Source organism: Meriones unguiculatus, chromosome 2 (genome assembly GCF_030254825.1).
Source record: "Meriones unguiculatus strain TT.TT164.6M chromosome 2, Bangor_MerUng_6.1, whole genome shotgun sequence".
In the NCBI taxonomy this organism is placed as follows: domain Eukaryota; kingdom Metazoa; phylum Chordata; class Mammalia; order Rodentia; family Muridae; genus Meriones; species Meriones unguiculatus.
This window is the reverse complement of record NC_083350.1, coordinates 119,311,026-119,331,459: the sequence shown is the minus strand read 5'-3', so window position 1 is coordinate 119,331,459 and position 20,434 is coordinate 119,311,026. Positions and strand designations below refer to the sequence as shown.

At 36.6% G+C, this 20,434-nt stretch overlaps 1 protein-coding gene across 2 annotated transcripts in view; it reads left to right on the top strand.

Moving 5' to 3' along the window:
• Window positions 1-20,434, top strand: part of Zdhhc17 (zinc finger DHHC-type palmitoyltransferase 17) — a 58,747-nt gene that overhangs the window by 15,796 nt on the left and 22,517 nt on the right. The window contains exons 2-8 of one of the 2 annotated variants that reach the window (XM_060378036.1): window positions 1,076-1,179; window positions 7,302-7,424; window positions 8,494-8,571; window positions 9,014-9,158; window positions 12,983-13,047; window positions 13,644-13,806; window positions 20,181-20,306. In XM_060378036.1, coding sequence (XP_060234019.1) covers window positions 1,076-1,179; window positions 7,302-7,424; window positions 8,494-8,571; window positions 9,014-9,158; window positions 12,983-13,047; window positions 13,644-13,806; window positions 20,181-20,306 — 804 coding nt within the window. Of the gene's footprint in view, window positions 1-1,075; window positions 1,180-7,301; window positions 7,425-8,493; window positions 8,572-9,013; window positions 9,159-12,982; window positions 13,048-13,643; window positions 13,807-18,884; window positions 18,999-20,180; window positions 20,307-20,434 lie in introns of those variants that run through there. The other variant, XM_060378037.1, reaches the window with a different exon arrangement.

Here is a 20,434-nt window from a genome sequence, read left to right as displayed (position 1 = left end):
AATTTTTTTCAATATGAGGAAAAAAACCCATTCTTTCATTTCCCTTAAGGGCACCTGTGCAGATGCTCATGGTGGCACATGGGTTAGCACTTGGGAGGTTGAGGCAGGCTTGTGAGTTTGGGGTCCGTCTGGGCTACCTAGTGAGACCCTGTCTTAAAAAGAGAGCGGTAGTGCCATGATAGGCTCTGCTGTAGACACTTTGATGATCTGTGTTCCTATCCTGTCATGTTTAAAAGTCTAATGGGGAGAAGTAAGGGGCTATGTGAAAAGGAGCTCAGCATGGAACATAGAGTTTAAGTTAGCAGGACTTGCCTGAAGGTTCAGCCATCAGGGAGGTAATGCTGCATTGCGTTGCAATGTGTCAGTGTGTGGAGTGCATAAAGGTGATCACTGCTGGATGAGAGGAATTTTTCAGCTCTAGTACAGTTTTATGGGGTACAGGGTTGTGTGGTCTGTTGTTGACTGAAGTGTTAAGGGATGCATAGCTGTTTTCAGGCAGATAGACATTTTGCTAGAGCTATTCATTTACCTAGAAAGGTTTAAGAAAAGCTAGTACCTGAGAATAGATTTTTGTTTTTTGAGACAGGGTCTCACTATTTAGCTCTGGCTGTATTCATTACAGAACTTGCAATGTAGACCAGCTGGCCGTGAAGATAATGGAGATCCGTCTGCTTGGGACTAAAGGCATGTGCTTTTAGGAGAGGAATGTACTTACATGTATTCCCCTGAGAGACCATTTGAGTCCTTCCTTTCTTTTGCTAGTGTATTATAGGTTGTCTGGGACATAGTGCTGGAGCTCAGGTTATTCTAAAGCAATAAAAAAGTTGGCACAAGAGAATGTTTCAGAAAAACCTCAGAGTTTTAAGGTATGAAAGACAGTTGCTAATTTGTAATCTCAGAGCTATCTAGTTCTGGGGTTATACCCCCATGCTATTTCTCTAGAATGTGGATTTTTAAGTAAGCTAGACATAATTATTTCAATAATAAATACTTGTCAAATAGCACAAAAACAAAAATATAGTTTTTCTGTAGTTGTTTTTTCATTTCTTGCCTATGTGCTTTTTCTCTTTAACAGGAAATCAAACCACAAAGCCATTATAACCATGGATATGGTGAACCTCTTGGACGGAAAACTCATATTGATGACTATAGCACATGGGACATAGTCAAGGCTACACAGTAAGGTTTCTGTTGTGGTTGTTTTCTTCCTTGACATTTGTTTTGAGTGTGAGTTACATGTTCTCTTGCCTTGGTGAGATGTCAGTATCTCAGTTAAATTACTCTAATTCCTATCAGCTGTTTGCTTTTGTTACTTGCATTTTGTGGAAGTTTATTATTTTACATTAAGAATATTGAATATGAACAATTAGAAAACACTTCCAACTTTAAAAAGCACCTTTGAATTAAAAACATGGGGTATATTTCCTATTTCCTACCCCTTCACCAGGTACACAAATACAATGTAGTTTTTGTGTGTGTATATGTGTATATAGATGTATATGTATGTGCGTATATATATATACATATATATTATACATATATATTATATAATTTTTTAACCTAAGGGGTATCACAAAAATGCTCAAAATATGATCTTCAAAATGTCAGATTATATTAGTCTTTGAGATTCAGTAAGGATATGATGAATCTAAGAATATTATCATTTGAATCATATAGAAGTTGAAATACAACAGGTATTTTTATCTGCAGAGAGGAGAAACATGACTTGAGTCTTTCAGCATTTTAGAATTGGTCTTCCTGATCATTTGTATGTCTATGCCAAGAAGAAAACGTATTAGTATATATTAATTGTATAAGATACAGATTTCATTAGGATATTTTCATGCATCTGTATAATGTACTTTAACCCTGTATTGGCTCTCTTACTGTTGTTCCTCTTTCCCCTGGTCTTCTTACTAATATCTTTCCCTTATTTTAAAAAGGTCTAGATATTGTGAATGTGAGACGAGAAAAGGCTTTTTTCGTTTTATATTTGAGACAGGGTCTCACTGTGTATCCTTGGCTGGCCTGTAAGTCACTGTGTAGACCAGGCTGGTCTCAAAACTCAGAGATACGCATTGCCTTTGCTTCCTGAGTACTGGAATTAAAGGTGTGTACCACCACAGAAGGCCTAAAAAGTCAAATGTGACTTTAAAATTTCTAAAGCGGTTTCATATATGGGAAATGAAATATTATGAACATGTTACTCCAAAAATCTGCCCCTCTAGCATATTGACTAATTTTACTTTTAGGCACTTGAAAAATATCAGATGTAGAAAGATCACTCTTGATTTTTTTTCTTTCTATTAATAATATTTTTATTAGCATATTCTTTTCATACTAATATACGGTAATTATATGTAGTATTGTGTGTGTTTGTGTCCTTCCCTGTGCCTGTCCCTCTGCTGTTTACTTAGTTCCACTTCCATTTTCATGCCTGTTTTTTTGTTTTTTTTATTTTTTTGGTTTTTTTTTTTTTTTTTTTATGACAGAATGTGTTTTATTAGGGTTGTTTAAACATAGGTGATGGATTGCTTAGTGGGTTTATGGCTTCAGTACTGAAGAAAATTGTTCTCCCTCACCTATCAGCATTAGATATTTGTGGGTCCTGAGGGAAGAGTGAGAGGAACTTCTGAGCATCTGCAGGGACAGGATGTGGTGATGGGCCAGGTCTTATATGCATACCTGCTGAGTGCCATGGCCATGTTATGCCTGACAGGCAGCATTCTACCTCATCCTCTGATCTCTCAGCCATGGTATTCCCAGATCCTTGGAGAGGATGACACCAAGTCTCATTTATGTCTGAGTTTTCAAAGTTACTTATTTTTAGCACTCTTACCAATTGTAAGTTGTTGCAGTTAGCTCTGACCAAACATGACATCAGAGTTAGTATTTGCTCATAAACAAAAATTTACAAGTCAGTTTGACTGGCACATATTTATTAAGCAAAATGGCTGTTGTTTCCATACACTTCAGTTACCAGCTTTTGACCAGGTTTCTGTACTAGAAGTTAATTCTCTCATTCCTATCAGAAAGCAGTTGGTTACCTCCCTAATAATAGACTTGCCACTGTTACACCAGTGGGCTCATCTTGCCTGGCATGTGGGTAACGTAGCACACAGGATCCATAGCTGAGTAAGACAGTTGATAGTTTCCTCACAGTAGCCTGCATAGTATCTTTTGACTCTGTGAGGGCTAGTCAGCAGGGAAGCAGTCATCTGAATTCCATGCTGATTTCTTTGTTTTGGGGACCAAGGCATATGGAGTCTTTAGCAATAGGGTCCTTTACCATCTAGTTTTATTGGGTGAGCAACTGCAGTGACAATAGCAGTAGCCTTTATTGTTTTGGAATCCTTAATTGAATTTTTATAGTGAAACATTTAATACCTTTCTCATTTGAATAGGTTTCTTTGTGGTTGCCATGACTATTATTCTTAATATCCTAAAGTTATTATAACTACCTTAATTTGATTTGGTATTACAGAATTTATACAAATTAATTTTTAACACTATACAAAAATGTGCTCTGGAGCTGGCACTATGGCTCAGTGGTTCAGGTGCTTGCTGTTAGGTCTGATGAGCCGAGTTCAATCCATGAGACCCATATTAAGGAAGGAGAGAGCCGGCTCCTGCTGGTTCCCAAAGATGTGCTTGTCACCTGTGCATGCTAAATAGATAAGTTCTAAAAGAGGTATTGTTTCTGTATCCCCTTTGATTGTTGATTTTACAACAATCTCTGCCTTTCCCCTGCCCCCGAAAACTGAACATTTGAATTTAAAACATAGTAACCATGAAAATCAGCACCCCCTTTTCTCAAGGTTTGCTGTTTTTATTTTTTGATTTTTGCAAGTGGTCTCTGCTTACCTCAGCCTGAATATAAATTTAAGGTCTTCTTGGGTCTTTCTGAGCCTGTGCCTTCCCTGGACACTCATCATCACTTTTTAATTTTCTCACTGTTTACACTTTCCTTTGGATGACTTAACTTTTATTGTTGTCCCCCAAGCATTGGCCCCTTAAGTTAGAGCATGTCATGTCAGCTTGGGGAAGACTGGCATACAGCAGTTGGAAGCCCTGAGCAGCAGCAGTGCTTACAGGTCTTTTCATGCTTGGAGGACAGGGGCCTTTTCACCCACCCTGACTCTAATGTCTTGTTTTGTGGTTGCTCTTGGAACAAGCTCACTGCTTCCTGCCTGGGGATGCATGCCGATGTTTGCTATCTGCTACTGTACTACATCCTGAAGTTAATCACAATTTAATGTCCATGAATTAACCGTGAAGTTGGAGGTCTGGTAGAGTTCCCGGATAGTGAGGTTACCCAGATTGAACCAGTGCAGGAACTCTTTTTGCCATCTTCTGAGAGTCTCTCCTAGGCTGCTTACTTTTTTCTTATATACTTTTAAGCACGAGAAGAAAGCCAATGATTTTTGTATACAGTTAAAAAGACTTTTTGGACATTTACCATCTTATTCAAGGTGAGATTCCACTCTTCATGCTAATAAGTCTAGAACTGGTGATAACTGGCCTGTAACCAGAGCTACTTGAGAGGCTGAGGTAAAGGATTTTAAGTTCAGGGCTTGCCTTAGGCTACAGTGATCAATGTAGCAGGGTCTTATCTCAAAAAGAAAAGGCAGGGCCAAGGGATGGCCAGTTCCTAGTACCTTTAAAAATATACTAGATCATAAAGTGAGAGTATATAACCTACCTAGGATGTTTCACCAAGCAAACAGAAACACCCTGTGTAAGAGAACTTTTAAAGATGACATTGTCATCTCATCTGCTCTAAACTTTTGTGTGTGTTTGCACATATACACGATAGAACCAGGGATGGCAGCAGTATGGGGGTCTATAAATGTGTCCAATTGATTTCTCTTAGGTACATTTAAATACAATGAGAAGTTCTAATGTTTGCTGTTAGTGTCCTCTTATTGCTCATTCTCTTATCCATAATCTGTGGAGGACCTTCCCCATTTTGAACTTGATTAAGAAATTATATGGGTGTGGTGGCACACACCTTTAATGCTCTGCAGTGCTGTTTGTATAGGGAAAGGCAGGAGGATTCTGTGATCAAGGCTAGCCTGAAAAAAAAAAAAGAAAGAAATCAAACAAAACCAAAGAAACACAGGTTGTCAAAGTACGAAAGTTGTAAAGAAACAAAAGTTAACAAAACACAAAGGTTGTAAAGAAACGAAGGTTGTCAAATTTATGTAAGTTTGTTTTTGTGTGTTATATAATTCCAGAGATCTAATATTTTGGCTAATGAAATTATGGTATGTAGCTTGAAGATAGGTTTTTGGTGGCTTATTGTACTTTTTTTTCTATTTTTGTTTATACCTGAAATTTTTCATAATTGAATTAAGTGGTGCCTGGGGACTGGGATGGGGGTAGCTGGAGAGATGGCTCCATGGTTAGCAGTCTGCTGCTCCTGCAGAGGACCTACATGTTGGTTCTCAGCACCTACATGGGATGACTGGAGCTGCAGCTCCAGGGGGATCTGATGGCTCTGGCTTCTGCAGCACCTCCACACATGTGTACATAACACACACATGTGCACACGCACACAATTGAACTAATAAAAGTAAGTCTTTAATAAACGAGACTTTAAGGGGCTGGCTAGATGTTGGGTAATGCCCTTGTCACCAAACCTGACAACCCAAGTTCCTGAGCTCTGTCTCTGGGACTCAAAGAGTGGAAGGAGAGATGTGCTCTGACTTCCCCATATGCACTGTGGCACAGCTCTACACATGTACACAATAAATAGAATGAATGTCTATTTAAAACATTAATTAAAGTTGGCAACTTTGGGGGATGGAGAAGTGGCTCATTGGTTAAAAGCTTTTGTTCTTCAGCAAGCCAATAAGCAGCATTTCTCCATAGCCTGTGCTTCATTCGGTTCCTGTCTCTAGGTTCTTGCCCTGGCTTCCTTTAATGATGGTCTGTAATGTAGCCTGTGAGTTGAAAGGCACCCTTCTCTCAAGTTGCTTTTGGTTAGTGTTTAATCTTAGCAACAACCAGCAAACTAAAACAGTGTTACTGAAATTTAAGTATTTTCTGTATGTAATTAAAATTAATATAATTTTCTACTTTTTCCTATTTGATTAATAAACAATTCCATACTTATATGGACTTGGTTTGGCTTAATTTTTCTTACATGGCTTTTTTGCTCCATTCACAAAACTTCTTTCTAATAGTTAAATAAATTGTCTTTATACTTGGAAAATTTTCAGAGGAACTGGGTTCAGTTCCCAGGACCCACGTGGCAACTCATAACTGTCTCTAACTCCAGTTTCAGGGGATCCAGGGCACTCCTCTGGCTTCCAGGATTGCAGCACACACTTGGTATATGGACAGTACGTTCAGGCAAACACTGAAAAATAAAACAAATCTTTAAAAAGTAAATTTTCTGCACAATGATGAGGATCAATCTGCATTTGCCTCTGTGTAATTAGATAAGGGCCTCTTCTTGGAGTTTTCTGGTAGACTTTCCCTTAGTTTTTAATGGATTGACATGAATCACTGGATCTTCCCACCCCCTTTCCTATTTCAACACACAAAATTTCATTTGCCTTCAGGAATATCAACTAAAAATATATAATTTAAAAATCTTAGAATTTCTATAAAACCACTTTTGTTCATGGTAGTTCTCTAATGTCTTATGTGTTCCCTATTATTTTCTTATAATTTAATGTTTCTTAAAGATTTATTTATTGTGTATGCAATGTTCTGTCAGCATGTACACCTGCATGCCAAAAGAGGGCCCCAGATCTCTCTATAGATGGTTTTGAGCTACCATGTGGTTGCTGGAAATTGAACTCAGGACCTCTGGAAGAACAGCCAGTGCTCTTAACCTCTGAGCCATCTCTCCAGCCCCTAATTTAATGTTTTTTAAAAGCATCTGTGATGTTTTAAAATCTGCATAGTTTTGTGGACTAAGTTACAATTTAAAGAAATTGGCTGATTCATGTTTTTTCCTGATAATTTTGTACCTCATGAAATTTTACATGGTTACAAATGAGATACTTTACAATTGCGAAAAATACTTAGTAAAAGCTGTTGAAAAAGCTATTGAATTTTCAAAGTAATATATGTTAGAAATAGTTTTAATTTCTAAGCATGAAAATGGAGGATTAATGTGATGTCACACATGTAATTCTAGCAACTTGGGAGCTAAAGCAAGAAGTTGCGGTGTGTTTAAGGCCAACCTGGACTATCCTGCCTCTAAAAAAAGAAGCAATACTTATGAAAATATTGTGCTCAGCTTTAAATGTTTTTAGTAATGCACCACCACTTGTTCTCTTTTCTAGATATGGAATATATGAACGTTGCCGAGAATTGGTGGAAGCAGGTTATGATGTACGACAGCCGGATAAAGAAAATGTTACACTTCTTCACTGGGCTGCCATCAATAACAGAATAGATTTAGTCAAGTATGTGCTTTCTATGCTTTTCATTATTAAGCTTCTGGTTTTTCTATTACTGTGAAATTATTGGATGTAATTATAACAACTAAAGTTTTTCTAAAATGGATAGCTTTCACAGTGTATTCTGTATACCTTTAAAAACAAACCAATTTGTGCTGGGTGGTGGTGACTCATGCCTTTATTTAACCCAACACTCAGGGAGGCAGAGGCAGGTAGATCTTTGTGAGTTTGAGGCTGGCCTGGTCTACAGAGTGAGTTTCAGGACAGCCAAGGCTACACAGAGAAAACCTGTCTTAACTTCCCCTCCCGGAAAAAAAAATCAACTTATATTTAGAATATATTTAAGGCTTACATGAGTTGAGTCCTATATAGTACTTTTCCACATATATTTCCTTTTATCTTAATTGTTGAGATGACCCCATATGAGATAGTAATAATTATGAGTGAGGAAATTGAAGCAGAAAGCTTAAATATGCTACTCAATATCACATAGCTAGTAAAGGTTAGAATTATACTTGAATTTGGGTAATTTCACTTGGCTTGTATATTTTGAATATGAATTCTAAATGGGAAAAGCAGCAAGGAAAGATGTGTAACACAGTAATAGATAGTATTCTTACCATTCACACATGGGCTGTGTGATAAGTACTCACATTCTAGGTATAAAATGATTTGTAGCCTTTCGCATAAGTCTGTTTATCATCAATAAGAAAGAGGTAAGCAAGAGTTGAGTGATAAGAGATTATTAGTAGTCTTTGATACTTTGGACATAAGATTTTTTTTAGGTAAGGCACTGAATCTAAACTACTTCTTGGAAATAGACAAGTAAACCCAGCACAGAAGGTGAAGAGCATACAGATACTAAGGCCAGGGAAGATCTAGGCACTGACGTCCTAGGTGAAGAGGACACAGTTGACAGAGGATGTCCCTGAGGGGCGGCTTCCTGTAGCGCATGCTCTCCTCCTCTTTCTTCTCTCCTTCAGTTTCCTGACTTTTCCCCAGTCTTCAGTATACTCCCTCTCATATCTGAGGTTGAAGATGAAAACTCTAAATTACTACGAATTTTGTTTTACAGATACTATATTTCGAAAGGTGCTATTGTGGATCAGCTTGGAGGAGACCTGAATTCAACTCCATTGCACTGGGCCACAAGGTTTACATTTACTTCTTCCCCTTGGGTTCTTTTTAGAAAATAATAACTTGATGCACTTAATGTTTAGCTACTGCTGTCCAGTGTTGTCTTCTTTAGAAACAAAGTTACAAGTTGTCCTTAGGGAAGCAGGCTGATCCAGTTGGAAGGGTTGATTACATTTGGGAGTTGTAAGTGTAATACTTTGTATGTATGTGTTTACAGTTAAACAGGTTAGTTCTTGGGATTTTTAGGATCATATTGGAAGATAAATAACTTAGTTATTAAGATTGTTTTATGTTATAAAAGCTGTTGTTCCATTTAGAACCGTAAACTCCCGTGTCTTGTATTAAAGCAACACCATCAAATATGTGATTTAACTTCCCACCATTACCTTCCTCCAAGTATACTCTTTTCCAGAAGACTTTCTGAAATATGTCCCAATGTTTCTCTTTCTATTTTTCAGACAAGGCCATTTATCCATGGTTGTACAACTAATGAAATATGGTGCAGATCCTTCATTAATTGATGGGGAAGGGTGCAGCTGTATCCACTTGGCTGCTCAGTTTGGACATACCTCAATTGTTGCTTATCTTATAGCGAAAGGACAGGTAAAAAAAATCTCAATAATGTGTGTTTTAATCATGTATTATTCATGACTTAAATGCCTGATATTCATAGCATTACATCTGTAGTACCTAGAAATACTTATCTGGTATCTCCTGGTGAATGAAGAGAGTAATAAATACAAGTAGTTATTCTGATACTGAATTTTTATTGTACTTAAAATAAAGGCAGATATAGTCACACAAATAGATAATTCTCCATTAAGTTTTTTTTTTTTTTCTGTTTAGTTTATAAGTGTGGTAGGAATAAACAGTGGGAAGTAAGGGAAATATATATTCTACTTTTTTCCTTTAAATATTTCCCTTAAGTATTGTCTTAATTAGGGTTTTTATTGTTGTGATAAATGTGAAGAGTTAAAAGCAGCTTCAAGAGGGAAGGGTTTATTTTACTCACTTCACTTCACAGTCCATCATTAAGTGGGTCAGGGTGAGAACCAGAGGGAACTCTGCTTGTAGCCGTACTCTTCAAAAAGTTGAGCTTTTTTACAGCCCCCAGGGCTGTGAGACAGTGGGGTGCGGCATGGCCCACAGTGAGGTGGGCCCTCTCACCGTAATCATTGATCAAGAAAGTGTGCCACAGGTTTGCCTGCAGGCTGATCTGGTGGGAACAGTTTTTTTTTTCAATTGAGGTTTCCTCTTCTAAATTGACTGTAGTCTTGACAAGTTCACATAAAACTAATCAGCACAATTGCCCCCTTGTCATCTTGACATAGAATCATTACAGTTCAATTAGAACCTTTCCTTTTTCATTTGTCTCCATTTGTTTCATTTGTTAGTTTTATCACAATATAAAACATATTCCAAATTTCTTTGAAAAATTCACACTTTAAAAGTTGTATTTCTTTAAAATATCCAAAGTCTCTCTAAAATCTAGAAGGTCTCATAACTATGGGCTCCTATAAAATAAAATCTAACAAGTTAAAAACTTTGTAACTCCAAGAAGGAAGAACCAGAATACAGTCACAGCCTGAACAAAGCAAAATCAAAGTCAGTGTAAAGAGCTCAGTCTCACACATCTGGGATTCACTCACAACCTTCTAGACTGCTCCAAAGGGCTTGTCACAGCCTTCCACAACACATGGCTGCTCGTCTCCATACCTGTTGCCTTGGTGGTTGTCCCATGGTGCTGGCATCTCTAAAATACTAATCTCTGGTGCAGCTGGGCTGCACTTGCGCCATTATCCTCTTCTGGCCTCTCTTCCAGGACTCCACTCCCATCACACAATGCCAAGCCTCAGTTGTTCTCTGTGACCCCTTCCTGCCTTCAAAACCAGTACTACCTGCATGACTCTTAGACTACCAAGGTCAGCGCCCAGCATAAGATGCATCGCAGCCCTCTCTGGACCACAGCTTCTGTGTGCTGACCCTGAGGAAATGCTCATATATTTACTATCCACATGATACTGGTCTCTCTCTCAATCTCTCTTTTTTTTTTTTTCTAGACAGGGTTTCTCTGTGTAGCCTTGTCTATCCTGTACTTGTTTTGTAGACCAGGCTGCACTTGAACTCACATAGATCCATCTGCCTTTTTCTCCCCAAGTGCTGGGATTACAGGTGTGCACCAGCTGTGCCTTGCTGCTGGTCTTCTCTTAATCACCACTAATTTTTCAGCTCCAGCTAACCAACATAAATCATTCTAGTAAAACAAGTGTTTTACTTCAGTGTTGCTGTTCTCTTGTTAACCAGAGTCAGCACTTCAGCTCCAGCTCGTCAGAACTACAGATTTTTAAAATATTAAATGGCCCTGTATGTTATTTAAGGGACTCTCAGAACTTCCCTCTGAAACTTCACAAGCCAGTCCTCCATTGTTTGTATTTCTCTTAACATTTCTTATCTTCCAAGCTCCCATAGAACGGCCCACTGAGCTCTGAACACTTAACTCTTCTAGCAAAGCAGTGTTTCTGTTATCTAAAGCATTCTAGCTCAGGTTCAGTGTAGGGGATGTCAGCACAAGGATGTGGATATTTTAGGGAGCATTTTTAGAAACTACCATAGGAGATTATTTTTATCCCAGTTTCTTTCTTACGCTAGGGGTTGGAGCATTTCTGCTTGCTTACTTTCTCTTTCCCCTTTTAACTGGAAAGAAAAAAATTACATAAATTTTTGAGTATTCATTGTCTTTTTGTTAATGCAATTGATTTGGAAGTTTGGCTCATTTCATTTTTTTTTTTTAAATCTGGAGACATGTATGTAGGTGTTGTTTTTAACAAAATCTCAAACATTAAATTTTACCAGTAAAGACTAGGGAGCCAGATGCTGGTGTGAAAGCCTGCTAGCTCAGAGAGGCAGAGAAAGCACCCAGCTGGCCTTCCTTCTCAGCCGATGTCTCAAAAGGAAGAAGTGCTCCTTCCCCACGCCCACTCAAAAAACCCTCAAACTGAATGTCCCTCTTTTCTATTTCCTATGTGTCTATCTGTCCTCCTGACTTTCTCTGACTCTCAATGGATTTTTTTCTATGTTCAATCTTGTCAACTGGTTGCTTGCTCCGAATCTTGATCTATGGTTGATTTTATTTAATTCAAGCAGAAAGCTCTTGGATTAAAGGTGTGTGCTAAGGCTGAGTCATACCACAACTAGAAACAGGTTTTTCCAGTAAACAACACAATCTTGGTATTCACAATGTGATCGAATGTCCTAGAACATGTAGGTTTTAAAAATGTCAAGGGGCTGAGGCTTGGAGATGACTCTGGTTGGAACCATAGCGGTGCAAGCATGAGCACCTCTAGTCTGCAGGTGAAAGCTGACTGGGGAATCCCAGAGTTGCAGCAGGTGTAGCCTCAGACCACCCAGTCAGTCTTGCTGACACTGTCTCAGAACAGGAAGTGAAAGATACCGATGTGGGTAAGTGAGCTTGAACACAGATATGTGCCTACCACAGGGAGAGACAGAGATGCACACAGAATATCAGTAGTGCTAGGTATGTTGGCACATTGTCTGTAATCCACCTCTTAGGAGGCTGAGAGGCAGGAGCACCACCACATTTTTTAATCCAGCTGGGCTGGTATAGTTAATGCCAGGCCATATCACAAAATAAAATGAAACAATTTAATAGAAAAAAGTACCAAAAAAAATCAAAGAACAGAACTTCTACTAGCATGATATTTTTATATGAAAGATGCAACATGATGATCAGAGTTTTTAAATTATTTTTTCTGAGTAATCTTTCTACATATTAAAACAGTATATACTTAAAATATTTAGATATAATATTTTATAACTTAATAGATAAAATATTTTTAAATGCTTAAAAATTGTCAAGGAAACCAGGCACTGGTGGCACATGCTTTTAATCGCTGTATTTGGGAGGCAGAGGTAGGCAGATTTCTGAGTTTGAGGCCGGTCTGGTCTAGAGTGAGTTCCAGGACAGCCAGGGGCACACAGAGAAACCCTGTCTCAAACAAACAAACAAAAATTGTCAGGGAAATTACGATATAAAACTATGGTTCATCTTTTATCTTCGGAAAATGAAGACTGCAAAACAGTGTCACATGGCAAGTTTCATCCTATGAAAGTCTAGCAAAAATTGTTTATTTTAAATTAAGATTGTGTAATAATAGTATTCGAGGACCACTTAGAATTCTAAAGCTGAAAAGGTCTTTAAATGTAAAACATTAAAAGTGAAGCGTGAAAGTATAATTTGCAAACCAGTTAGTCTAGCAAGTGGCAGTACTTACAGTGTAAAGTTAAGAAACTTTCATAAAGCATCCTCAGTTGAGTAGTAATTATTAGATTGTCTGATGTATAAATTAGATGTTTCCAACTAATTTTGGCTAGGATCTTAAAATTCTGCTGTCTGGCTTTATTATCAGGATGTAGATATGATGGATCAGAATGGAATGACACCGTTAATGTGGGCAGCTTATAGAACACATAGGTATGTAACTGCTATGGACTTTTCAGATGGCTTCAGCATAGTACAGCATGAAAACAAATGATTAGGAAGAGCAGAGACATTCTACCTAGTGCTGATGACAGCTCGAGTAGCAGTGAGTAGTGCGTAACATGAATTACTCACTCTCTGGCTGTTTTGCTTTGGCTCAGTAACCTTAGTTCAGAGAAGGGAAGAAGAGTTTGTCTTTTAGTAATTACCTATTCATGTGATTGTTTTGTAAAGTTTTGTGTATTCATTTGTAAGCTGTCTTAAATCATTTTTGAATCAGTCTAAATTGAAATAAAAAGTTTTTATTCTTTCAATGTATAGGTGTTTACATAAATTCCTAGATTAAAAGTATGAAAGATAGGACCAAGTGTGCTGTCTCTTGGCACCGTATTACTTTATACAGTGTTGTGCATATATGACAGTTCATCTTAGAGTGTCATTTAATTGCTGACTGTAATATTATCGAGGCTAGAATAGATATGTCCCAAGATGGAATGAGAATGCAGCCACAATCAGTGTAGTCTTTGTAATGATTTCGATAATTGAAATTAGGGTTGTTGTTGTTGTTTGTTTGTTTTTTTCCTTTTCAGTGTGGATCCAACTAGATTGCTTTTAACATTCAATGTTTCAGTTAACCTTGGTGACAAGTATCACAAAAACACTGCTCTGCACTGGGCAGTTCTAGCAGGGAACACCACAGTCATTAGTCTGCTTCTGGAGGCTGGAGGGAACGTGGATGCCCAGAATATCAAGGTGAGCACGTCCTGCTGTTGATGGGAAAGGAAGGCCATCCACAAAACATGGTTTTCGTTTTGATTTTGAAGATTGAAAATTAGAAAAACTTTTAGTTCAATTCTTTGCTTCCGCGAAATAATTTGTTCTCAAAACTTGGATCATTTACTATCATCTTATAATATTAGTTTTGGGGTGGTCTTTTTACTAGTGAATTTGTACTGGATTTTAGAAATTACATGCTTCTAATGTCTACAAATGAAGGACAGTAAGCTTTCTGGTTTCTTAGGAATATCATTACATTAAACTTATAGTTACAGAACACATCCTATCAGCAGAATGGCACAATTGGTAAAATCACTTGTTGGTAAAGGCTGGCAACCTAAGTTGAGTGACTCCCAAAACTCATCCATGTAAAGAGGTGGAAGGAGAGAGCCAATTCCATAAAGGTGTCCTCTGACCACCTGGCACAAGCATTCCCAAGGGCATTGTGTCTTCTAACACACAAATAATAGTAACATTAGGAATAAAAACATACTCCTAAGAAACTCCAGTAATTCTTTGACTTAGTCATTTTAGTAACATTTCTTTAAAGAATAAGACTTAAATTTGATAACACCCTTTATGTTATCCATGGAAGAATGGTGAATAGCCCAGGATATATATACAGGATTAATCTAAGAGCCAAGTACAATTTAACATGTACACTTTGAGTTTTTAGGATTTGTAGACACCATAAAACATGTACAAACACAAGAGTATACTGGGGGACTGCAAGGTGACTCAGTAGACAAAAGGCGCTAAGCCCGACAACCTGAGTTCCAACCCCAGGACATGTGGAAGGAGAGAACTGGCTCTTTCAAGCTGTACTCTGACCTCCACGTGTGTCCTGTGTGGCACATGTGCAGTCACACAAACACAGCATCAATGAGTGTCAAAAAATGGTTTTGTTGGTGATCTCAATGTTTTGGCTAATCTTTTGCATTCTTCAAAACTTAGGACCCGCTGTGTCATTTAGCACTAATCTGAACAACGACTGCAAATACTTCCAGTAATCATTGTCTTTAGACAAATATTTTTAAGACTTACCTATACTTTTTAATATTTTCTGAGCCATATTTTATAAATGCCAAAGGGATATGTGCTAATTAAATATAAAGGGAGTTTAAGATATATACTAACCTGGAATAGCCAATCAAAGAGTAGGTATCTCTTGCTGGATCTAGGCATCTCTTTATGAGAAATTTAATGAGAAATTCTTCCTTTATTTGGTTACTTTAAGAAGAGAAGGTTGGACTGTTAAAATGGCTTGGACGTTTTTTGTTTTTTGTTTTTTTCCTTTTATTTTGTAGCTTAGTGAATTTTTAGAAACTAGTCTAATTAAAAATTCTGAGTTTAGTTTAAATAGGAAATTGATAAAAATCATGTGTTTTCTATTTTTTTAACTTGTTCCTACCTAGGATGATCAGAATGGTCCACTAAACACGTGGAAAAGGGAAAGTTGGCATACTGTAATGACTGGCATGTGATTGGCACTTACCAAATGCCTATTGACTAACCGAATGAACTGCTAGGATACCATTCTGCTACTTCAGAAATGATAGAGTAGTGCTTGCCATTGCAAAAAATTTAAAGGGAATACCCTGAGAATTCTTAACACTGGTAGTAGTAAACTATGCTGAGCTCAGGTGCAAAGAATAGGAAAAATGCTTCACTAAACCTGACCAATGTTCCCTTAGGAAAAGTTTGCCTCAGTTTTGTCATCTGCATTTCTTTCTGTCTTACTCTCTTTGACTTCTAGTTGCCCAGTCTTAAGGCTCATGTACTAGAAATACATTTCAATGTATTTCTTAAATCACTGGAAAAAAAATAGAACCAGTTTCAGTACAGCAAAAAATTAACCTCGGTTAATTAACCTCGGTTTGCTTTTTTCTAATAAATTTATGTATTTAAATTATAATACACCAAATAATTATGAAAGCAAAGTTCTGTAATTTGGAGCCCATGATATATTCACATAAAATCTTAGGACAGTTTTTTTAGTTAGGATATTTAAATATTTGTTGTGTGTTTGAAAATTTTAACATCTTTTCAAATAATGAATGAAAAGTTGTGGTCCCCACTAACCATTGCATAAACCTGTAATTTTGTTAAGATAGAAAAGTCCACAGTGAATTTCAACAGAAAGCTATAAGGACAGAGGTGATACAAAGTATTTACATGATTTTTTTTTCACCTTTTTTAAAAATGTGTGTGTGTTCTGGGTTCAGGCATATTAATGATAGGGTACCACGATCAGAATACCTCTAAGAGTCTATACTGCCAAGTGATTGAGTGTAAACATTTTATTTAAATCTATGCCTGATAATTATCTAACGTAGATTTAAGGTTGACTGGTTAAAAAGGAAAAAGTCCCCATATTCAGATTAGAGACTGAATCCAGGACTTCATGCATGCCAGGCAAACATCCTGTCACTGAGTAATAAATATCCTCTAGCCTGAAACAGTGGTTTCAGGTGTAATGCTCTTGATACTTTTTGGAGTAACATTATAACTAAAGGAAATTAAGTCTAAGGAAATAATTAATTTATATATGAAGCATTTATAATTTTGAGGGAAAAGTATCTCTGTCCACTCTGCTAAGAAAGATTTTTTGTTCCTAAATGCTCTTTTCATATAATTAAAAGGAGAAAATAAAAATGAATGCTGTTTCTGTTGGAATCTAGTTTTCTCTGTATTTTTGAAATGTAGTTACTATTCTGGTAGAAACCATTTTTTCCTTCATTCAGTATATTGGTTCATTGTTAGGTTGTCTCAATGTTGAAGACAGATTAAGGTGTGTGTTGTTTCAGAACATACATTCTGTTGAAGAAATAAAATAGTAAATAAATGAATAATTAGCTGCAATCGAGTGACAGGCCTGAGAAGGTGAGAATTCCTCTGATGATATTTTGTTTGACGGTTCTGAGGAGGAGGAATCAGCTGTGCAGAAATAAGTGGTAAACAGATTTTCCATGTAAAGTCTGCACATCACACGGCCCAGGAGGGTCGAGCTGCCGAGTGCTAGTGCATAACTGAGGCTGGCTTGCAAGTATAGTGACAAGAAGTGGCATCTGTGATAAGAAGCTAAATGTGTCTAAGTCCTAGGAAACAGACGTGTTGTATACACTGCCGTAGGATGTGCTTCTCAGGTTAGATCCTCTTTGGGGTGAAGAAGTGATTGAATCAGACAGTAGAAACATTGAAACATCAGTTAGGTTGGTGCTTTTGTTATTCTCTAAGAACCATGTAGTCTTAGCTAAGGACGAGATATGGAGATAACTGAAAGGATTTGGAGATGTATGTATAATATTGTAGAGTAGAAATGACAAGGTAGATTATATTTTAGAACAAATGAAATCATCATTGATGGTGCAGTTTTGTTTTTCTTGTCTTTTGACTGGTGTTGGAGTTGGGAATCCTGAAGGGAAAGTGCTATTTTGAAGTGAAGATGATAGGAATTCATTCTGTTGATAATATTTAGCATGAAGTGATGTCTTTCACTGTGTACCATGTAAAGCTAATTATTTAGTTTGCTGCAAATTTTGAAAAGGAAATTTTTATTTAAAAAACCTTCAATATAATTCTTTGTCCGTAATTTTGGCATTTATTTATTTTACTTTTCATCTTAAGTACTAGGAAATCTGTTACTAAAAATGAATTGTAGGGGCTAGAGATGGCTCAGCATTTAGGAATACTTGTTGCTCTTACAGAGGACCTGGGATCATTTCCCAGAAGCCACATGGTGGGTCATAGCCATCTGTAATTTCTGTTCCAGGGAATCTGACACCCCCTTCTGACCTGGCACGTGCCAGGCATGCGTGTGGTACACATACATGCATGCAGGCAAAACACTAATAAACATAAAATAAATATATCTCTTAAAATTTTAAAATAAAAATAAGTTGTAAAATCTAGGTTTGATTTTAAAAGCTCTAAAAAGTTTTATTCTTCAGACAAGATAAAACATTCTCTGCTATAATTATTTAACTATTTGGTCCTATCCCAGATAATTATTTTAAAAATATGGTTAAGTTTCTTTTAAGTTTATGTTAACTAGAAATTGCTTCTGTAAATTAATTGTTTGAAAAAGAAATTAGATTCCTTTAATATATAAAACAAAGTTCTTTCATCAAAGTAAGACAATTTATTTTGAAGACTATTTTAATAATAGTTAACTTAATATTTTAAAGTTGATATTTGGAAGAATAAGAAGTAGCTAAATACCCTCGATTAGGCCCCTGTGTGTGGATCTAGAATGGCATGGACTTGTTTAAAATAATACTTGTTACAGCATTTTGGGGGGGAAGAATATCGTTGCTTTTCGTCAGATAAGTGTCAAAGAATTTTACAGCAACAATCCTCAGTTATGTTTAAATGGCAACCATAGGGTTAAAAAGTAATTTCTGTACTACTAAGAATTTAAAAAAAATGAATTTCTGGCTTATATCGTAATTCTTTTTACTATGGTGGTTTTGTTAATTTTTAAAAATTTTTATTCTGTAGTTTTAGTTAAATAGATGTTAGAATTTTTAATTTGGGAAGAACAGTTAATCTGAATGATACCCAAACTTTTCCATCTTTTCTTTCTGAAACTGTCAAAGCATGTAAATAGACAGAAAGAGCTCCTATAGTTCTTGAGAGGAGGTGCACTCAGTTGTTCATTAGCTCTTGAACACCCAACCTCGATGGTCTCTAACTAGTATTTGTTAGTTTTGCCAGTGTCCCACTAAGGCATACCGTCAAGAGATCTTCCACTTTAGCCATGGTTATTTGACCAAAACCCCTGAAGAATTTCTTCTATTTATGATCAGTGATGTAGTCTGCTATAGCCTATAAATACTCCATGTGGATTCTTGCTCATGTTACTTTTGTTACTTACTATTTTGGCTGTGACATGGAGTAATCATAGATAGACTTGATTCCACACCCTGGTTTTAGTATAACTCTTGAATTGTTTGTTTATTTTACCAGCTGAATTAAAACAAAACAAAACAAAACAACTATATGGTTAGGTGACTAGAGGAGTTAAAGGTGTTTAAAGCTCCCTCAATCTTTCTGTCTAGGCAATCCTTAGGTGTCACATGGCCCTCTAGTGGAAGGGGTGCTCAGCTGGACCGAGGCAACTGCAGGATATTCTGGGAGTTGTTACCCAAGGGATTGCTATTATTCAGGTAATATTTATAGTTTGGATTAATTAGCCGATTCTGAAAACTTAGGTGATGGAATTCTGGAATAAGCAAGGAATATCTAAAATAAATATCCCTATTTGTAGAAGGCTCACCTAGATTAGCCCATTCCTTATTAAATACTGTTGGTTTTTGTATTAAAAATCTGCTTGGGCTTTTGAAAAATTTTATCGTTGTTTGTTTATAATTCTTTGTTGCTGTATGGTAGTATTATGCTTAATTTTTTGTTTCTTTTAAACTGTATTCCATACTTGATAAGTTATTATCTCTCCCAAAAGTTCCTTAGGATTCCTTTTTTTTTTTAATCCAACATTTTGAAGTAAAATTTCAATGGTTATTTTTCTAAAAATACTTTGAGTATTATTCTTCAGTTTTGGCAAATAGTTTTAATTTATCTTTTTTATTCAAAGAATTAGATAAATAGACAAGATTAAATAGATTGGAAATGAAAGAAAAAGAAATAGAAAGTTTAAATTAATGAAAGCAAAAAGGAACACGTAGACGTAGGACTTTTAGTTGTGTTTCTTCTTTCTTGGCTTGTTCCTGTACTCCTGGCATTCTTGTCTTAGGATTAAAGGGACCTCGTAGCTCCCAGCTTGAAAATGAAATGATTCTCTTAGAGTGGCTCTCTTGTTGTGTGGGAGTCTCTGTGTGGGTGGATGTTTATGGCAGGTTCAATGCCAGTGCAGTGGTAGAAGTTCACTTTTCCTTTCCTCCCTGTACTCTTGTCAAGGCGCTCACCGTCACTGAAGTAAAACAGATTCCTGACAGCTTGGTACAATGTTAGGATGTCTTACAGCGCTCAGGATTGTTAGTGAGGTCTGTGAGGAGTGTGCACTAACTGACGAGCTTAATGTTAGCCTCTGATCCAGCAGGTACTAAAATACCTACTTTTTGATTTGCTCTCTTATTTGTCAAAAATGCAAGCAAAAATAGAATCTATAGCATAAGATGAGAAAATGTGTTTTCGGTTGCATTTTGAATGGGAAGTGATAACAGGTATGTAATGATTTATGCTTTTAAAATTGACTTCATCCAGTGTCAATTTTAAACCATTGTCAATGAAGTTATATAGTCAATTTATTTACTTTTGGAATGTCTTTAAAAGTTATTAATAAAAATATTAGTTTTATTTTTAATGTGAATTTCTTCTATTTACTTTATCAGGGTGAATCAGCACTTGATTTGGCAAAGCAAAGAAAAAACGTGTGGATGATCAACCATTTGCAAGAGGCAAGGCAAGCAAAAGGGTACGACAACCCTTCTTTCCTTAGAAAGCTGAAGGCTGACAAGGTAACTTGTGGCTGAAAAGCTTTCAGCCTTCTATCTGTAATTTGCCTTACATATTCTCATACCTTAATTTTTACATTTCCTGCTATTGTGGTTAAAACATTATCTCAGCCAAAATAAGATGAGAGTAT